General features: G+C 35.8%; 3 protein-coding genes across 3 annotated transcripts; all 3 read right to left on the reverse strand.

Moving 5' to 3' along the window:
* Nucleotides 1–149: 149 nt before the first annotated feature.
* Nucleotides 150–1,904, reverse strand: LOC137390060 (arylsulfatase B-like). Its single transcript, XM_068076306.1, has 4 exons — nucleotides 1,661–1,904; nucleotides 1,217–1,345; nucleotides 648–755; nucleotides 150–301 (listed from the first exon to the last, which is right to left on the reverse strand). Exons 1-4 carry the CDS (start codon nucleotides 1,902–1,904, stop codon nucleotides 150–152), a joined length of 633 nt encoding a protein of 210 aa, XP_067932407.1.
* A 364-nt stretch (nucleotides 1,905–2,268) lies between these two features.
* On the reverse strand, nucleotides 2,269–7,631 carry LOC137390071 (arylsulfatase B-like). Its single transcript, XM_068076317.1, has 8 exons — nucleotides 7,376–7,631; nucleotides 6,969–7,097; nucleotides 6,210–6,317; nucleotides 5,083–5,216; nucleotides 4,762–4,888; nucleotides 4,259–4,438; nucleotides 3,393–3,583; nucleotides 2,269–2,277 (listed from the first exon to the last, which is right to left on the reverse strand). The coding sequence occupies exons 1-8, from the start codon at nucleotides 7,629–7,631 to the stop codon at nucleotides 2,269–2,271; spliced, it is 1,134 nt and encodes a 377-aa protein (XP_067932418.1).
* Nucleotides 7,632–13,592: 5,961 nt separating this feature from the next.
* LOC137390079 (arylsulfatase B-like) lies at nucleotides 13,593–19,207 on the reverse strand. The gene is made up of 10 exons (XM_068076329.1): nucleotides 18,964–19,207; nucleotides 18,520–18,648; nucleotides 17,951–18,058; nucleotides 17,475–17,605; nucleotides 17,136–17,262; nucleotides 16,631–16,810; nucleotides 15,938–16,128; nucleotides 15,051–15,213; nucleotides 14,327–14,460; nucleotides 13,593–13,733 (listed from the first exon to the last, which is right to left on the reverse strand). The coding sequence occupies exons 1-10, from the start codon at nucleotides 19,205–19,207 to the stop codon at nucleotides 13,593–13,595; spliced, it is 1,548 nt and encodes a 515-aa protein (XP_067932430.1).
* Between the last annotated feature and the right edge of the window lie 197 nt (nucleotides 19,208–19,404).

The following is a 19,404-nucleotide window of genomic DNA, read 5'->3' on the forward strand; positions in this document are numbered from 1 at the left end:
GTCATGACGTGGTAAAATTAATGCAACTATGTTGAATTATTTTGAAGAAAAATCATCATTTCTTATAACTGCTCCAACATTTTACATCAACTTTTCAGCAATTATGAAAACCAGAGCTTGTTTAATATTTGTCTAAAACTTGAAACCTCTCAAGACTTTTCTTCACTTACCTGAAGCTGGATTAGTCGCATAGCTTCCTCGGTAAACACATGAGCAGAGTAGGTGTTGTTTTTTCCTATGTCTTTAGTTGTGCCATTGTGCAAGTCAAGGCCACAGTAGGAATGTGGGAATCGTGCGCATACTACAGTCAATAATAATAATTCTAAGCATAACCATATGACATGAAAATCACATCCTCTTCAGTATTTTCAATATTCCCACAAATTCCTTTTTTAAAGATCACAACACACTCACATGTACTTTTGCTATTTACGCTTTTAAAGCATGTCATATAACAGACTGTTTACTGAAATCACAACCCACTCATATATCCGGCATACTAATGGTGCTATTTAAATCTGTGAGCATATATAACTGACTTCCTACTGAGATCACAACACACTCATATCTCTAGATTACAAACTCCAAACATACTTATGTTGGTAGAAATAGTAGCCAATAAAAAATTAATAAAATCAACACCATACGTCGGTGGTTGAAGTAATCTTCCGCGCCTTGATAGTACCCATAGAATGTGTCGAAGCCTCTGTTTACAGGTAAATATTCTTTCTTGTACATGCCCAAGTGCCATTTACCTGCCAGCATTATAAAATGAAATGTTATAGTTTCAAAACCTTTAACAAAAGGAATACACAGTAACCAAGTCTGTTGGTTTCTACACACAAACAAAATCTGTGAAGGAGAAAGACTCTGCTTCAGCACACAGAAAAAGTACTAAAAATGAATTTTTGAGACTTTTTTGACCACTGTCGCTCAATTTCCACTAATAATCAAATTATAAAATTATACTGCTTCAGGCTTTTGTTTACAAAAGTGAGTAGACTTTTATTTTGTACATTTAGATCATAAATATATTGACAGCTTTTGTATTCTTGTTGGTACACTGATTATCTTAACTCAAACTCAGAATGCATTCTTAAAAACATTGGCCAATTACTGCTTAAGAATTGCGGTTATTTTGATATACACGCATAAAATGCATTACATATACAGTTACATAAAACAGTAATAAATTATAGCAGGTTCAAAAGTCTACCAAGCATGTGAGTGTCATAACCAGCCTCCTTGAGTTTCTCTGGTAGCGTTGGTAATTCGAGCGGCATGCCATAAGGAGCAGCAGGTAGAAGGGCCAAATGTTGAAGGCCAGTATGAATAGGCAACCGTCCTGGTAAAATACATTTGTACAGTTAAACAGCTATGAGAGAGAGACAGACAGCTCTTGAAGTTTTATAGCAATACCATAGGTTTGCAGGTTTGTTATTCAGTTGCATGAATAATTCTTTTAAATGCAAATTAGTGATAAGATTTACCTTTTAATTTTAAAATGCAGAGATTTTAATAAGGCAGTTTTTTAGAAACTACAAATAAAAACGAGTTTAACACCTGAGAGCATAAGTCCGGTATATAAAAATAGGAACAAGTTCACAGCCGAACACTCATGTAATCACAGGCTTATTCTTATGAAGATTGATTCACTTACCGGCAAGCAGGGCACTCCTTGAAGGGGTGCAAAGAGGCTGCACATAGTAATTGTCGAGGGTGACACCTTCACTGGCCAGTTTATCTAAAACTGGAGTCTTGATTTGTCCTCCTCCACCATTGTAACCTATGTCAGCGAATCCCAAGTCATCTGCCAAAACAAAGACAACATTCGGCTTGCTCGAAGCTTGCGCAGGAAAATTAGCATTAAACATCAGCAAAGCTAAAGCAAAGAGAGTGAACATTTTGTACAACATTCTCTCTATAAAGCTCTGTTGCAAATGAGAGATGAAGCCAGACAGTTAAATTACCTTATCAGTTTTGTTGTAGTAAGCCGGCTTTGCGTACACCTGAAATTTCTCCATATCTATCATTTTTCTCATGACTATCACGGCTAGTGATTATTTTTGAGATTATGCAGAAATTTGTCCCATTTTTTGATAGCTGCTCCATTCATCTCATTTATTGCTAGCTGATCCATTTGTCCCACTTATTGCTAGCTGTTCTGTATGATTAAATAGAAGTGAGGTTAGATAACTTGTCCCATTTAGTGCTAGCTGTTCCATTTGACCCATTTATTGCTAGCTGTTCCACTTGTGTCATTTATTGCTAGCTGTTCTGTATGATTAAATAGAAGTGAGGTTAGATAACTTGTCCCATTTAGTGCTAGCTGTTCCATTTGTCCCACTTATTGCTAGCTTTTCTACTTGTTCCACTTATTGCTAGCTGTTCCACTTGTTCCATTTATTGCTAGCTGTTCCACTTATTCCATTTATCGCTAGCTGTTCCATTTGTCCGACTTATTGCTAGCTGTTCCATTTGTCCCACTCATTGCTAGCTGTTTCACTTGTTCCATTTATTGCTAGCTGTTCTACTTGTTCCATTTATTGCTAGCTGTTCTGTATGATTAAATAGAAGTGAGGTTAGATAACTTGTCCCATTTAGTGCTAGCTGTTCCATTTGTCCCACTTATTGCTAGCTTTTCTACTTGTTCCACTAATTGCTAGCTGTTCCACTTGTTCCATTTATTGCTAGCTGTTCCACTTAGTCCATTTATTGCTAGTTGTTCTGTATGATTAAATAGAAGTGAGGTTTATTTTTTCTACTTTAACTACATGTAATTTTGAACTTTTTTAATGACTTTTGGCACACATGCTAAAGTGAGCCTAATTGTTATTTTCCAGCAACAACTAGTTATCTATCACAACTGCTAATATATCTCACCTACTTAAACGGGGGCAAGCTGTACTAGTATTTGGAGCAGATCTCTCAACTATTGTGAGTGTTGGTACCATACATGTATGTTCAATTCAACTAATGCATTTGCCTGTTTTTTGTTTTTACTATCACCCTGTATATTTTTTCTTAACATTTGTGCACATCATTTTTTTGTTTATAAATAGCATGATTTAATGTATACAAGGCAAAATTAAATGAATAAAGCAAATCTCAACTGACGAGAACACATATTCATTGTCGCCATCCATACGTCCCAAACCAGATGCTAGAACAAGCACATCTAGTCATTTTGGAAAACTTTTGACTTAGTTTCAAAAAGTACAATGTTCCCGTAAGGTCAATTGAGGTTGCACTGAGGTCAATGTTTACATAACTAAAAAAGTCAAAAATGCTTGTTAGAACAAAGAGTTACACATCAGATGTCTTTTAATGTCTTCCTTTGACAAAATATACAGATTACTTTAACCCAAAAGTAAATTAATGAGTTTTCTAACCTTTCTCGGGCTATGCCCTGTGCCAGTTATGGCAGCCCATTGATCGTACCCATTCAGTGGTAAGTTTGTTGTTGAAACACCAGCCAAGCCAAGTATTGTTGGATACCAGTCTGAAATGTGGATCCACTCTTTGTTGCGCTCTTCTTGCTTTTCCACCAACGGTCCAGAGACAAAACCTGCCACGCGTACACCTGGAAAATGATAAGGAGCATTTAGTAGAAGAAATGAGTTGTGGCAGCACATGATGGCATAAACAGTAGACAAACCCACTTTAGTAATAGAGGAATAGCATGAAGACAGTAAACTAGCCAGCAAACAAGAAACAAAAATAATTGGAAGATTTTTCTCAGACCTTACTGATGAAGGGCTAATCTCGGAAACTAGTTCTCTAAAAGTCAATGTGATACACTTCTTTAGCAAAGCTTGTTGCGTCTTTGCATGTACCTGCTGTGTAAAACATCAACGTGACAAAATTGTTACTTCAGCACAAATAAAAATTACCATTACTAATGCTTGCAATTTTTCTTGAGAATATTTTTAGCAGTATATCAGAATCTGCTACTAACAGCAAAATTACTGGGAGAGAAGTGTTTTGGCAACTTTATGTACGGTTTAATTAAAGCATTGTTTATTAGCAACTATTATCATAGAAATATAATAATAATAATGAATATAATAATAATATGAAATGCTCTTATATGAGTCGTGTTATGGAAAATGTTCACCCTGCATACTACATTGGTGAATATAGATGTTGATTCTGGCAAAGGCATAAACCTAAGAACACTTGTAAAAATAATTTATTTACACATATATAGCTTAGCTCTGTTGCTAGAAAAGTTGTGGTTGAGGTGCATGCTACTCACCACCCTCAAATAGAGTGCCTTTGTTCCCTCTCAATGGATAATTACAACCGACACCTCCCATTGCCTGGGTGTTGCCTCCGTTATCACTAGAGAATATGAAGATGGAGTTATCCCACATTCCTGCTTCTTTTAGTGCCTCTGTCACATTGCTGATAGCTTCATCAAGAACTGACACCTGCCCTAAAAGTAACCATTTAACAATATGACATGTGATGCAGGTTCTCTAGTCTTTTGGTGATGGTATTAAATTAAAAAATGCAGGCTATTTGCTACCATGGTGGCTTTTCAATTATGCCACAATCAGCTGATCGGATGTTGTTGCAAATGTAACAGATAACTGTGGCGGAAAGGCAGGTGCCTCTTCCCAGAGCTAATAATTGATCGTAAGACATTTGTTGATTTTATGTATTCTTTTTGATATGATTTATTAAAATTGCGATAAAGTGAAGCCATGTCAGTTTTTTCACGCTGTAGCCATAAATGATAAACTATGTAAAACCAACCTGCTAAGATGCGTCGCTGCTCATTCTCAATTGCCTCATATTGGTTCTCATACTGAGCAGGCACCTGCTGAGGCTGATGTACATTCTGGTATGCCAAATACATAAACATGGGAGACGACTTTTTGCTCTACAATCAAAGCTGACCAGTAAGAGGTAAAGGAGATGCCGAGTCATAGTCTGGTAGTAGTCCTAGTATATGGAGTTTTATTGCAAAAATATAGGCAGTTCATGCAAATGTTTCAGTTTCACATTAATATTTAGCAGCTGTTATAAAAACTACAGCTTGTTTTATAGCCTTATTTGAGACTTTTACTCGTTTACCTGCAACTGAATCAATCGCATAGCTTCCTCGGTAAACACATGAGCAGAGTAGGTGTTGTTTTTTCCTATGTCTTTAGTTGTGCCATTATGCAAGTCAAGGCCACAGTAGGATTGTGGAAATGGCTGTGCACATCCTGCATTTTATAATAAAGATAATGGTAATTTTACATCAGATATAAACACATGTTCTTAGTTTTCTAGCTTTGCTTATTAACTTGTGCAAGGCATATCATATGCTAAAGAGTGTACTGGGAATACAGCAAACTCATTTATACAGTATATTAACTGATGTTATTTTAACTTATATAGAATACCATATAGCATCCAGGGATCACAGCATACTCCCATATACAGTATATTACCTAGTGTTATGTGAACTTGTACAACATACCGTATAGCATACAGGGATCACAGCATACTAACATATACAGTATATAAACAGTAAATTAACTAGTATTATGTTAAATCGTATAGAATTCCATGTAGCATATAAAAATCACAGTATACTCACATATACATATTATTAACTGGTGTTATGTTAACTTGCACAAGATATCATATAGTATACTGACTATATACTGAGATGATTGAGCACTTGGATTTTTGGAATATCAGCTGTGACTATGTTAGCTTATATATCTACCATGAAATATAGTAATATATACAGAGCGCTATTATTTTATCATGAGCAGTCATGAAGTCAGAACTATAAAGAATACCAACTCATACTCAGTTTAATTCTCTACAAATTGGTGTAAGTTTTACGCTATAGTAAAGTTCTAAAGCGTATATATGCTATTTACTCTTACTATAAACTGATATGTCCTTCTTGTTTACAGTTTACCAACTCCAAGCATACTGAAGCTTTTAGGAAATTTTTAGAGTGATAAATACTGTGAGAAATACTGTTTAGAGTGAAAAACTGTTAAAATCACAACACACTTATGTTTACAGCATATTGCTGGTGCTATCTGGTACTATGCCCTGGTCTATTTGGTGCTATGGTACTATCTGCTGTTGTCTTGCAACGCTCACAGTATTAGAATACAAACACTAAACATACGTAGAAAGATACATATACTTATAGAGATTGTAACAAATAAAATGTAACCAAATCAACAGTATACTTCGGTGGCTGAAGTAATCTTCCATGCCATGATAGTAGCCATAGAATGTGTCGAAGCCTCTGTTTACAGGTAAGTATTCTTTGTTGTACATGCCCAAGTGCCATTTACCTGTCAGCATTATAAAAGGAATTTTTATACGGAAACAAAACCTGAAACAAATGAAATACAAAGTAAGCAATTCTCTTGGCTCTGACTGACAGACAGACAGACACTAGTCAAGTAAGCATAAAGTACCTGCTTCAATGAACTACCCCAAAAGTTCTAAGAATAGTTTAATGACAAACTCTGTGGCTACTGTTGTTCAATTACATGCAATAAGGAGATTGTACTGCTTTAGGCTGTTGGTTAAAAGGTAAGGAGATTTCTACTATATGAATTACACATGAAAAAAAGTTTAACTGGAAGCATCAATACTCTGATTGTCTAGTTTCTCACATATTCTATGAGTAAAGGCTGATCACTTTGACTCAAGCTCAGACTATGTTTAACATAAATATGTCAGTTGCTGCTAAAGAGTTGCTGCTATTTAGAAATACTTGGAGACAATCTACAGTTATACAATTGTACTGTATAACTGTTGTACACATGAAAAAATAACTACAAGTCCTACAACTGTAGCAGTACACCCTACTGCATAATTGCACAACTGTTATACAGTAGGTTGTACTGCTACCGTTGTAGCAGTACAACCTACAGTTATCATATGTAATAAATCGATAAATGATGCAGGTTATACATGTAGAAGAGTTAATTGTCTACCAAGCATGTGGGTGTCATAGCCAGCCTCTTTGAGTTTTTCTGGCAGCGTTGGCATCTCAAGAGGCATACCGTAAGGAGCACCAGGTTGAATTACTCCATGCTGAAGACCAGTATGAATGGGTAATCGTCCTTTTAAGAGAAATGCATGCCATTAATAAGTTTAGTCCAACTATGCTAATCTATGAGAGTCAGACAACTGCTAAGGCTCTTTAGTAATGTCACAAGTGACTAAAAATTTGTTTGCATGATATAATATATATAAGATATACTTCTTCGAACTCAAATCCAGATATTCTAGTGAGACAGTCCTTAGAAGAGTACAAAGTATAGATCTAGTTCAGAACTAAACATCGATAGGGTGAAGTTGTCATAAAAAAACTTAATCTCGTCAAGGTTGATTCACTTACCAGCAAGCAGGGCATTCCTTGAAGGGGTGCAAAGAGGCTGCACATAGTAGTTGTCTAAGGTGATGCCTTCACTGGCCAGTTTATCTAAAACTGGAGTCTTGATTTGTCCTCCTCCGCCATTGTAACCTATGTCAGCGAATCCTAAGTCATCTGCCAAGACAAAGACAATGTTAGGTTTGTTTGGAGCCAACGCAGCAAAAACTGAATTAAACTCCAGCAATGCTAAAGCATAGAGAGTGAACACTTTGCATGACATCATCTCTCTCCCTCTACTGTGAATGTTCGCTGAAGCCAGTCAGAGTGAATTTAGCTTATCAGTTTTGTTCTAAGTGTAGTATCATAGCTTTGAGCACGCATGGATTTTTTGCTAGCTGTCGTTGTTCCCATGGCTATCACAGCTTCTATTATTTCAGGTTGATTTAGTCTGTTTGATTTAGTCTCGGTGTTTATAATTTACAAGCAGATAGGTAATTGTAGTCTTTTTTATAAATGCTTTGTTGCTCTGACTTTTAGTAAAAACTGTTTGGATTACAAAATTTGACTAAGTTTTTACTTTCATTGCTGCAAAAATCATAGCATTCTATTTTTATGAGACATGCTACAAACATCACAGTGAATTAATTTTTCAACACTTACAAATTCAGATTTAATTAATAATCGTATTTATTTCTGGGTGAACAGCTTTCTAAACACAAGGCATGATTGTCTATTCACAAACAAATAAACAACTCTGCAAACACAAAGCATGATTGCACACCTACAAACAAATAATCATTCTGTACACACAATGTATGATTGTACACCCACAACCAAGTGAGCACTCTGTAAACGCAAGGCATGATTGCACTTCTTTCTTTCACAACTTAGCAACCAGCTATGGTTAGACTGACTATTTTTCCAAACATCCAAAATAAAAAATTTTGACATCTGAATCGTGCATATTGAAAATAAATAACTTGAGTAATAATAGAATGAATGTAATATAATTGTACTCGTTAACTTATGAATTGTTTTTTAGTTGTGAAATAAAAACAATCAGCTATTATAGAGCTAGAATACAAAGCTTTTTCAGAACTGACCGATGCTCATGTATGGTAAGTTAGAACACACAAAGCTGACCAATGTCGATGTTTGTCGGTAAGTTAGAGGAATGATAATAAATGATAATAATGCGGCTCTTGTGGAGCTGACATGTCATGAAGTAACCCGTGGTAACAATGTATTCTGTATGTCATGATATCTGTATGCCATGATATCTGTATGTCATGATATATGTATGCCATGATATATGTATGCCATGATATCTGTATGCCATAATATCTGTATGCCATGATATCTGTATGCTATGACATCTGTATGTCATGACATGGCTTAATCAAAGTTTTTCTTTGGGCAGAAGTCAAACTATTGACCTTGTTTAAAAGAAGGTACAATTGGACTACCTACATGTATGAGGTGAGCACAAGGCTATGTATATGATGTTAATGTTTCAATTGCATACTGATCACAATTGTAAAAGAATTACATTAATTTTTTATGCTAATGAATCACATGATATCAACTGATAATCAGGTGGCAGAGGCCATCATTGGAAGTCAGTGGTTAGGAGTGTGTTTCTCCTCCCTTCATGGAAATCGTGGCCTAGAATATTTATAGGCTATGACAACCAGCTGTTTGCTACATAAAATTAAGCTCATCTAAAGCCAAAGGTCTTTTAGACTAAGCTGTGGGCTATCCTTTAATCAATAGAATGGTTATCATATTAGTTGTATATCATTGAAGTGGGCAGGTAAAGGACAACTCCAACTTTACTGATGCATTATGAAATATCTCAATTAAATAATAAATACTTATTACTGCATATCCAGGGAGCAATTCTGATAATAAGATCACATGATACCCAGTGTGTCAAGCCGTGTCTGAAGACAGAGAATTCAATTTAGTTGGCGCTGGCCATCTCCCTGGTGTGCACTGCTTCAGCTAAATGGGTGGTCAACTTGGTGACCTATATGTGAAAATAGATGGCTCATTTCATACCGAAGTTTTAGGATTCATGGCCTCTGAAAATGATTTGTAAGGGTAGCATTGCGTTGTTGCTCAAGTTGGCACAATGACTTGATCACAAATCAAACCAGCCAGCTATCTTTACAAATGCAACATCTACAGCACATCTGTGCTACTGTGTGTACTGCCTAGAGTATTCCCAGCCAACAAACCAATGAGGTGTATAGGGTAGACATGGCAGTGTGAATCGTTGGTACAGAAAATATCTGTACCAACGGTATAGATCTGTTGGTAGATAGAATAGTGTGTCATATAGCCACGGTTCCTAGTAAATTGCAAAGTAATTTTGATCTATCTTGGTGATCATCCTTGAATAACAACAATAATTAGAATAATAATAATATTCCTTAGAAAGATCCAGTCCATCCCAGCCTAATGAGACTAGGTACATGACAAAAACAACATCAGCTTAAGCTGTGATAAGACCAATAATAACAATGATGATAATAATAATAATTAAAAAATAGAGGAGATGTCTCAAATGAGAGACTAAAAGCTGCTATTGCTGATCATTGCTGCCCAGGATCAATAATTAAGAACCAACTGTAGGAAGGCCAAGATAAAAAAGTCAACAAACGATCCGAAATGCAGATTGAGCAAGCAGAAAGATGAAACAGTGTCCCACATAGTCAATGAATGCAGTAAGATCGCACAGACAGAATATAAGGGTGGCATGACAAAGTGGCAAGTGCAGTGCACTGGAGCATATGCAAGAAACATGAGTTGCCCCACACAGAAAAATGGTACTACCACCGTGCAGAAGCTGTATTGGAGAATGAGAAAGTGAAGCTGCTATAGGACTTCAATGTGCAAACAGACAAGGTTATTGAAGCTAGAAGACCAGACCTGATACTAATAAACAAAGAAATCAAACAATGTCAGGTTATAGACATAGAAATACCTGAAGACATAAGGGTAGTACAGAAGAAAGATGAGAAGATTGGTAAATGCAAAGAGCTTGGGTTCGAGAAAAACAGACTGTGGAGGGTAAAGACCAAAGTGATACCAATAGTAATTGGTGCACTTAGAACAATATCAATGAGGCATATAGCATACCTGGCCGAGGTAGGAGTAATCATGTCTTTTGAAACTATACAGAAGACAGCCATCTTAGGAACAGCTCACATATAGAGGAAGGTCCTCTCTTAGTGGAATTGAGGAAGATGTTGGATCCTTTGGCCTTATGTTAAAGGTTGACTTGCAACAAAATTCACATTACAGTTATTTGGTATCAAAAGATTCACCATGTTTTACTCTGTTGTATTGTAAGTGCCAAATATGTGGAAATGTGATTACAAGCTCTTAAAAGCTCAAAAACAAAAAGCCGCCGTAGAATGGAATCTCTTTATTTCGACGACGTAACCACGAAATTCGGTTATTGTCTTGTCACGTGATGTTCTCACGTGAATTGAAAGGCCAATAAAAAGCTCAACATAAAACTTGTCGTAGTACTAGTTTATGACAAACACTTCGGGTTTTACCAAAGACCCCGTATCAAATATAAATGCTCGCTACTTTACAGTCTTGTTTCGGCACTATTCAATCGTCAAGTCGTAATCTGAACATGTGACCAAATACTTTGCAAATAACTTTTGCAGCACTTTTCGATTATCACAGGTGACCAACAGGCTCGTCATGATTATCAGACAATGATATGTACTCCTTCGAGCTAAGGATAAAAAGTTTAACGATTTTTTACGGTAAGTTATAAGATATCACTGCTAAAAGTGACAGCATTACAATGACGATAAAGCAGACGCGTAAGAACAATAGACATAGTTTTATTGAATGCGTAAAGTATATTTGTGAAAATATTTCGACGAATAAGGTTGCAAGAAAGTGTAAACAGAAACCATCTCTCACAACTACATCACATTTGAGCCGTTTTGAAAAGGGAATCCAAACTACGGCGGTCTCGTGTGGCTCCAATTTTCTGTTCGTTTTTGAGCTTTTAAGAGCTTGTAATCACCTTTCCACATATTTTGCACCTACAACACAACAGAGTAAGACATGGTGAATCGTTTCATATCAAATAACGGTAATGTGAATTTTGTTGCAAGTCAACCTTTAAGACCCAGACTGAACACAGACTAAAACCAATCACCTACCACCACACGACTGTGAAGAAAAACTTTTACAGTAATAATAATAATCTCACGATCAAACACGAGCGAAGCGAGTGTGTTTGGGAGCTTTATGATAAATGCATATGTGCACACAACTCCCAAAAAGTATCCACTAACAGTCATACCCAAATCCTTGAACCGAAATCCCATCAAAACATTTAACCATTTTTCTTTGGAGTCGTTTACATATAAATATGATACAAAACACCTATACACCTATTTAAATATGTTACCAAGTCTTTGAAGATTGTCAACAATATCCTAAAACTTACCCATCTGATCAGATGATACTATAACTAGAAAGATTCAATTGGCCTAAAGTCGGCATTAAAACCTGACAAGCCTTTTTAATCAAAATTAAGACCGGCCAACAAAACGCCCATAAAGCCGTGTGACAGATAGTAGAAAAATGTGCACATTTCACCAGTCTATGGCATTGTCCAATTGCCAAAAGTTTCTGCAATAAACATAGACCGTTTGTTTTACCTTCAGTAAATCGTAACATTATGACATTGCAATATTGATTTACAGGTACAAAAATGTGGTACACAGTTTATCAGCCTATGTTTTTTTATCCAATTACCGAAGGTTTCATTAAATTATCTAGAACATTAGCCAAATTTCTTTACATCTTATGTACAAGCTAGGGCCGAACTACAGTGCCCTTTTATGACAAGAACATTTCTTTATTTTGCTCAGGTTTGCAGAAAACTTCCAGACACACGTGAATGCTAATGCTCGCTTTCTGTTACAAATCGCTGTCAAAACCATTCTACATTCAACACAACCAACTTTCAAACGTGTATATTATACAGCAGCTTGTCATTTTACTTCTAATACTGCATTTCTCTTATTGCAGGGGAGAGATATAAACATATAATCGTTTCCTTTCATTATTGCTGTTTGTTGTACATAATAACACCCAGTACATCCCAGCTACCATTGCAGCTACCATTGCAGTTCTCTTATTGCACTGCATTGCCATTTGACTGCTAATATGGCATTTTTCAACCAGCAGTACTCTTTCTGTTTTCCAATATCACTTTGGTCGTGGGCAGGGAATTTCTGACAGGGGAATTTCTAGTATACTTCTATTCATCCTATTACTGTGAATAAACTGTTCGTGTCTGATTGGACCGACTTCTGTAACAAATATGATTAAAAGGCTGACTTTTTTTGCTCCTATTGAGGGAAGATCTAAATGGCCACAACTTTCATTTTGTATAAGGTCTCTTTATGCTTATGCTGTTTATGACTAATTTCATGAGCAGTCCGAGTATATGACTATAAGTTTGGCACCTCATAAATAAACCAAACCTGTTTCCAATCATTTGGTAGTGTCTCAACCTTCAAGACAATGGCAATCATGTTTTCAGAATAAATCTGCAGTCTTGTTGTTCACCCCTCTTTAGCTTTGAAATTAGTCGATACTTATTGTTTAATGTCCAATGTCCAAATTATTATTTTATGTAATAATAATTTTTAATAATTTAATTTGATAAATAATGATTTTGATCTGATGTTAATAAATATAGCCTTAGTAGCTTGTTGGAAAATATAGCCTTAGTAGCTTGTTGGAAAATATAGATGTGGTAATTTGCGGAAAGGCACTTGTTTTTATCAAGAAATATTAAAGCAATCACCAAATATTTATTTGTGGTTTTACAAGCAGTACATCAGAATTCACAAATAAAGTTACATCTATGCTAGATAGATAACCAAGGATTATCAGAGAGACAAATGACTAAACACCAAACAGTAGATTTATGCTCCTCCAGCCGATCAATGTTCTATCATGGCAAGCAAGGTTTGCTATTTCCATGACAAACATACAAACAATAAAGGTTTGAGATGCTCAATCTCTCTGATAACAGAAGGAGAGTTGAACCACTGCATGATCAAGTATATTTTCAGCAGATGAGTCTAGCAGAGAATCCAATAAAAATGTAACTTAAAGTGACTTTGACTAATTTGTTAGTCGCTAGTGTTAAAATAGTTCTCTGACAATCAGTTCAGTGTAAGAGTTCCTACTGCCACGGCTCCCAGGAGTCGCCATGTTTGCTAGGGTCCGCCTCCTTTAGTTGATTGGCTGGATTAAGTGGAGGCACCGCTCCTTGAGCATATTTGGCCAATTTACTTAGCATTATGTCCACTACTTCTGGTCTTTCCTGTGAACCAAAGATGCACTTGTAAAGCCACAGACAGATTGATATAAAAACCATTATTCATATGAATTCTGGAGAACTATTTAGATGCTGTGACAGTAGCTGTAAGAGCAGATGGCTCTAATTAAGACTTCATATACTAACCATAAAAAATGGGGAATACCCAATAAGTGCAGCTATAATTGGATATATTGTGGTTGTTTCTTCGATCATCAACTAGACTTGGTTACTCATACCGAGATTTTATTGAGGGTCGCTATATAGCCAGACTTACCACATAGATTAGCCTGCATTTCTATAGTATGTTCAAAGCAGTATATTCTATTTACAAACAACATTCCTGAATATGATACTTAACCTATATAAACTTAGATACAGTTAGGAGTACACATACATGTACAGGTATGAATATACATGCCTATACATGTATAATGTGCACGTAAGTGTACAGTATACATGTATATTTTTACAAGCTACACGTAGGTGTACAGTAGCTTGTAAAAATATAAGTTTTGATACAATTGTTATATACGGTAAAACTGATAATTGGCCTTATGCATGTCATTAGATGAAATATGTGGGTCAGCTTTACTTACCTCTGATAAATCATTTCGCTCATAAGGGTCAGCAGTAATGTTAAATAGAAAGATGTTTTGTAGAAAAGAGCCATCATTTAGTGAGCTAATCTTGTCTACAGCTTCATCATAAGAGCTGGTCTCTTGAACAACATCTACAAAAGGGTTCTTCATATGAACAGTAGCGCAGAGCAGTCCAAGTAGAACAATAGACAGTATGGCTGTTTTATCTAAACTCATAATGCAAGCTGACATGCAACAATGTTTGATGAGTAATTAGAACTAGATTTGATCCTGCCAGCTCAGAACCTATTTGCTCTAGTAAATTATATATGACTTACATGTAGTTCAATATCGCATTGAGAAATTTTAAATTTATTCTACTTCTATGCGTAATTTTAGCAGCCCGTGTCACTTCATTGTTGAGTACAAAACAACAAATTGTTAGATGAATAAGAAAAGAGTAAGATTTTATCAAGTTATTTGCACCTGCCAGCGGGTGCCAGATACACTGAAGTTGAATGAACGCCATATTTTATGATTGTTTAATGCATTATAGTTTTCTATACACATGTTTATATATTGTCACACAGCTATCCGGCTGAAATCTTTATTTTCTTATAATAAGCCTTTTTTATTTTCTTAAGATCATCACAGTTACAAATGCATTCATTCAAACTGGTCGACTATGAACATAATAATGGCATTATTGAAAGCTGAAAAAATACGTTCGCAACTGACATACATTTGCTAGTGACTGGTTTGTACCATCCATCAGCTAGTGGAATGCCTGTGATGATCTTATAGTCACCAACCCTCAGCGCCGCCTGCTGTCGATTGTCGAAAGGTGAATTCCTTCTTCTGAATCCATAGCTTGGCATGAGTGGGTCATAATTATGCAGCAGCTCCTAAAAAATTCAAACTAATCTATAACCCATAGCATGTGTGTACCAACATAACAAGAGCTTCAGAAGTCATGGATTCTACTTCTTTGTTAGTAAAAAAAAGATAATAGCAGAAGTTTGTATTTATTCTTATTTTTTGTGTGGAAGATCAATGTAAATGTTATGAATTCTATCATCATCTTTTTATTCAGATATGACATATAATACCTTCCACTAGTTAGTTTTTAATATAAAGTTAGCCATCAGCTTTTAAATTTCCAATTAGTTCATTTTAGCGCTTGCTGTAAAATTTCTAGTAGGAGAGTTGAGCACTGTTCCACTTTGTTGTACTCTAACATATTCTAACATATTTGACACATGTTTTCTTCGTAGTTAGCAATTTAACCGGATGTTAAAATAATATCAGCTCTATAAGTTTTTTATTACTGAAACAAACTGTTAATCCATTCAGCTGTTTTCTTCTATCTACATTTTATATCTACAACCACTAGTTATTTTATAATCCAGTTGACTTGGTCTTCAAAAATCTACAATGTTCCTATAAGGTCAACTGAAGTTACACTGAGGTCAGTGTTTACCTAATTAGAAAGGTCAATAATGTTTATTAAAACAAAAAGCTAATGACATATGGAAGCAAGGAGTTACACATCAGGTGTCTTTTAATGACTGCCTTTGGGAAAATATACAGAATACTTTAACCCAAAATCAAGTTAATGAGTTTTCTAACCTTTCTCGGGCTATGCCCTGTGCCGGTTATGGCAGCCCATTGATCGTACCCATCCAGTGTTAAGTTTTCTGTTGAAACACCAGCCAAGCCAAGTATTGTTGGATACCAGTCTGAAATGTGGATCCACTCTTTGTTGCGCTTTTCTTGCTTTTCCACCAACGGTCCAGAGACAAAACCTGCCACACGTATGCCTGGAAAAGGAGAAGCAGCATTCAGTAGAAGACATGAGTTATAGCAGCACATGACAACATATCTGATGACCTATATTATTGTAAAAATACAGTAACAGCAAGGTAAGGTGGAACAAAGGTAAAAGAAAGTGTGTTCTATTTACCTGCACAGCGCGATTACAGAGTAAACTGGGACTGTATCAGAGTTGTTCTTCAGGGAAATTATTTGTATGTATTGCTTGGTTTAATCAGTTTCTATACCAAGCAATTGATCTATTTTTTAATTTATTATAAAGTTGTTCTTTTTATAATAACTATTATCATGTTAATTATATATCAATATAAAATACTCATAATTTTTTTTACAGCAAATACTTTCTTTGTCCGCCATTTTAGTAAAAAATAGATTTTTGTGTTAACACAAGGGCGTAAACCTGAGAACGCCAATAAAATTAAATTCTTTATACACGTTTAGCGTAGCTCTGTTACTGAAACAGTTATGAAAAAGAAGCATTCTACTCACCCCCCTCAAATAAAGTGCCTTTGTTTCCTCTCAATGGATAATTACAACCGACGCCTCCCAGTGCTTGACTGTTGCCTCCGTTATCACTAGAGAATATGAAGATGGTGTTATCCCACATTCCTGCTTCTTTTAGTGCCTCTGTCACATTACTGATAGCTTCATCAAGAACTGACACCTGCCCTAAAAGTAACAATTTAACAATATGACATGCGATGCTGGTGTTCTAGTCTTTTGGTGAGGGTGGTAAATCAAAACCACGTTTCAGTCATTTACCAGGATAGTACCTTTCAAGTCATACCACCAAGAGCTGACCGGATGTCATTGGAAGCATAACAAATAAGTGTGACGGAAAGGCAGGTGCATCTTCTCAGAACAAATAATCGGCCGGAAAGTGTTTGTTGATTTTATGTGATATTTTTGAGCTGATGTATTAAAATTAAGATGCAATGATATTACGGGAGTGTTATCATCTGTAGCAATTGTAAATGATAAAACTAAAACCAACCTGCTAAGATGCGTCGCTGCTCATTCTCAATTGACTCATATTGGTTCTCATACTGAGCAGGCACCTGCTGAGGCTGATGTACATTCTGGTATGCCAAATACATAAACATGGGAGACGACTTCTTGCTCTACAATCAAAGCTGACCAGTAAGAGGTAAAGGAGATGCTGAGTCATGACGTGGTAAAATTAATGCGACTATGTTGAATTATTTTGAAGAAAACTCATCATTTCTTATAACTGCTCCAACATTTTACATCAACTGTTCAGCAATTATGAAAACCAGAGCTTGTTTAATATTTGTCTAAAATTTGAAACCTCTCAAGACTTTTCTTCCCTTACCTGAAGCTGGATTAGTCGCATAGCTTCCTCGGTAAACACATGAGCAGAGTAGGTGTTGTTTTTTCCTATGTCTTTAGTTGTGCCATTGTGCAAGTCAAGGCCACAGTAGGAATGTGGGAATCGTGCGCATACTACAGTCAATAATAATAATTCTAAGCATAACCAAATGACATGAAACTCACATCCTCTTCAGTATTTTCAATATTCCCACCAATTCCTTTTTTAAAGATCACAACACACTCACATGTACTTTTACTATTTACGCTTTTAAAGCATGTCATATAACAGACTGTTTACTGAAATAACAACCCACTCATATATCCGGCATACTAATGGTGCTATTTAAATCTGTGAGCATATATAACTGACTTTCTACTGAGATCACAACACACTCATATCTCTAGATTACAAACTCCAAAAATACTTATGTTGGTAGAAATAGTAACAATAAAAAATTAATACAAGCAACACCATACGTCGGTGGTTGAAGTAATCCTCCATGCCTTGATAGTACCCATAGAATGTGTCGAAGCCTCTGTTTACAGGTAAATATTCTTTCTTGTACATGCCCAAGTGCCATTTACCTGCCAGCATTATAAAATGAAATGTTATAGTTTCAAAACCTTTAACAAAAGGAATACACAGTAACCAAGTCTGTTGGTTTCTACACACAAACAAAATCTGTGAAGGAGAAAGACTCTGCTTCAGTACACAGCAAAAGTACTAAAAATGAATTTTTGAGACTTTTTTGACCACTGTCGCTCAATTTCCACTAATAATCAAATTATAAAATTATACTGCTTCAGGCTCTTGTTTACAAAAGTGAGTAGACTTTTATCTTGTACATTTAGATCATAAATATATTGACAGCTTTTGTATTCTTGTTGGTACACTGATTATCTTAACTCAAACTCAGAATGCATTCTTAAAAACATTGGCCAATTACTGCTTAAGAATTGCGGTTATTTTGATATACACGCATAAAATGCATTACATATACAGTTACATAAAACAGTAATAAATTATAGCAGGTTCAAAAGTCTACCAAGCATGTGAGTGTCATAACCAGCCTCCTTGAGTTTCTCTGGTAGCGTTGGTAATTCGAGCGGCATGCCATAAGGAGCAGCAGGTAGAAGGGCCAAATGTTGAAGGCCAGTATGAATAGGCAACCGTCCTGGTAAAATACATTTTTACAGTTAAACAGCTATGAGAGAGAGACAGACAGCTCTTGAAGTTTTATAGCAATACCATAGGTTTGCAGGTTTGTTATTCAGTTGCATGAATAATTCTTTTAAATGCAAATTAGTGATAAGATTTACTTTTTAATTTAAAAATGCAGAGATTTTAATAAGGCAGTTTTTTAGAAACTACAAATAAAAACGAGTTTAACACTGGAGAGCATAAGTCCGGTATATAAAAATAGGAACAAGTTCACAACCAAACAATCATGTAATCACAGGCTTATTCTTATGAAGATTGATTCACTTACCAGCAAGCAGGGCACTCCTTGAAGGGGTGCAAAGAGGCTGCACATAGTAGTTGTCTAGGGTGACGCCTTCACTGGCCAGTTTATCTAAAACTGGAGTCTTGATTTGTCCTCCTCCACCATTGTAACCTATGTCAGCGAATCCCAAGTCATCTGCCAAAACAAAGACAACATTCGGCTTGCTCGAAGCTTGCGCAGGAAAATTAGCATTAAACATCAGCAAAGCTAAAGCAAAGAGAGTGAACATTTTGTACAACATTCTCTCTATAAAGCTCTGCTGCAAATGAGAGATGAAGCCAGACGGTTAAATTACCTTATCAGTTTTGTTGTAGTAAGCCGGCTTTGCGTCCACCTGAAATTTCTCCATATCTATCATTTTTCTCATGACTATCACGGCTAGTGATTATTTTTGAGATTATGCAGAAATTTGTCCCATTTTTTGAT

The sequence above is a fragment of the Watersipora subatra genome, chromosome 1 (assembly GCF_963576615.1).
Source record: "Watersipora subatra chromosome 1, tzWatSuba1.1, whole genome shotgun sequence".
NCBI lineage: Eukaryota > Metazoa > Bryozoa > Gymnolaemata > Cheilostomatida > Watersiporidae > Watersipora > Watersipora subatra.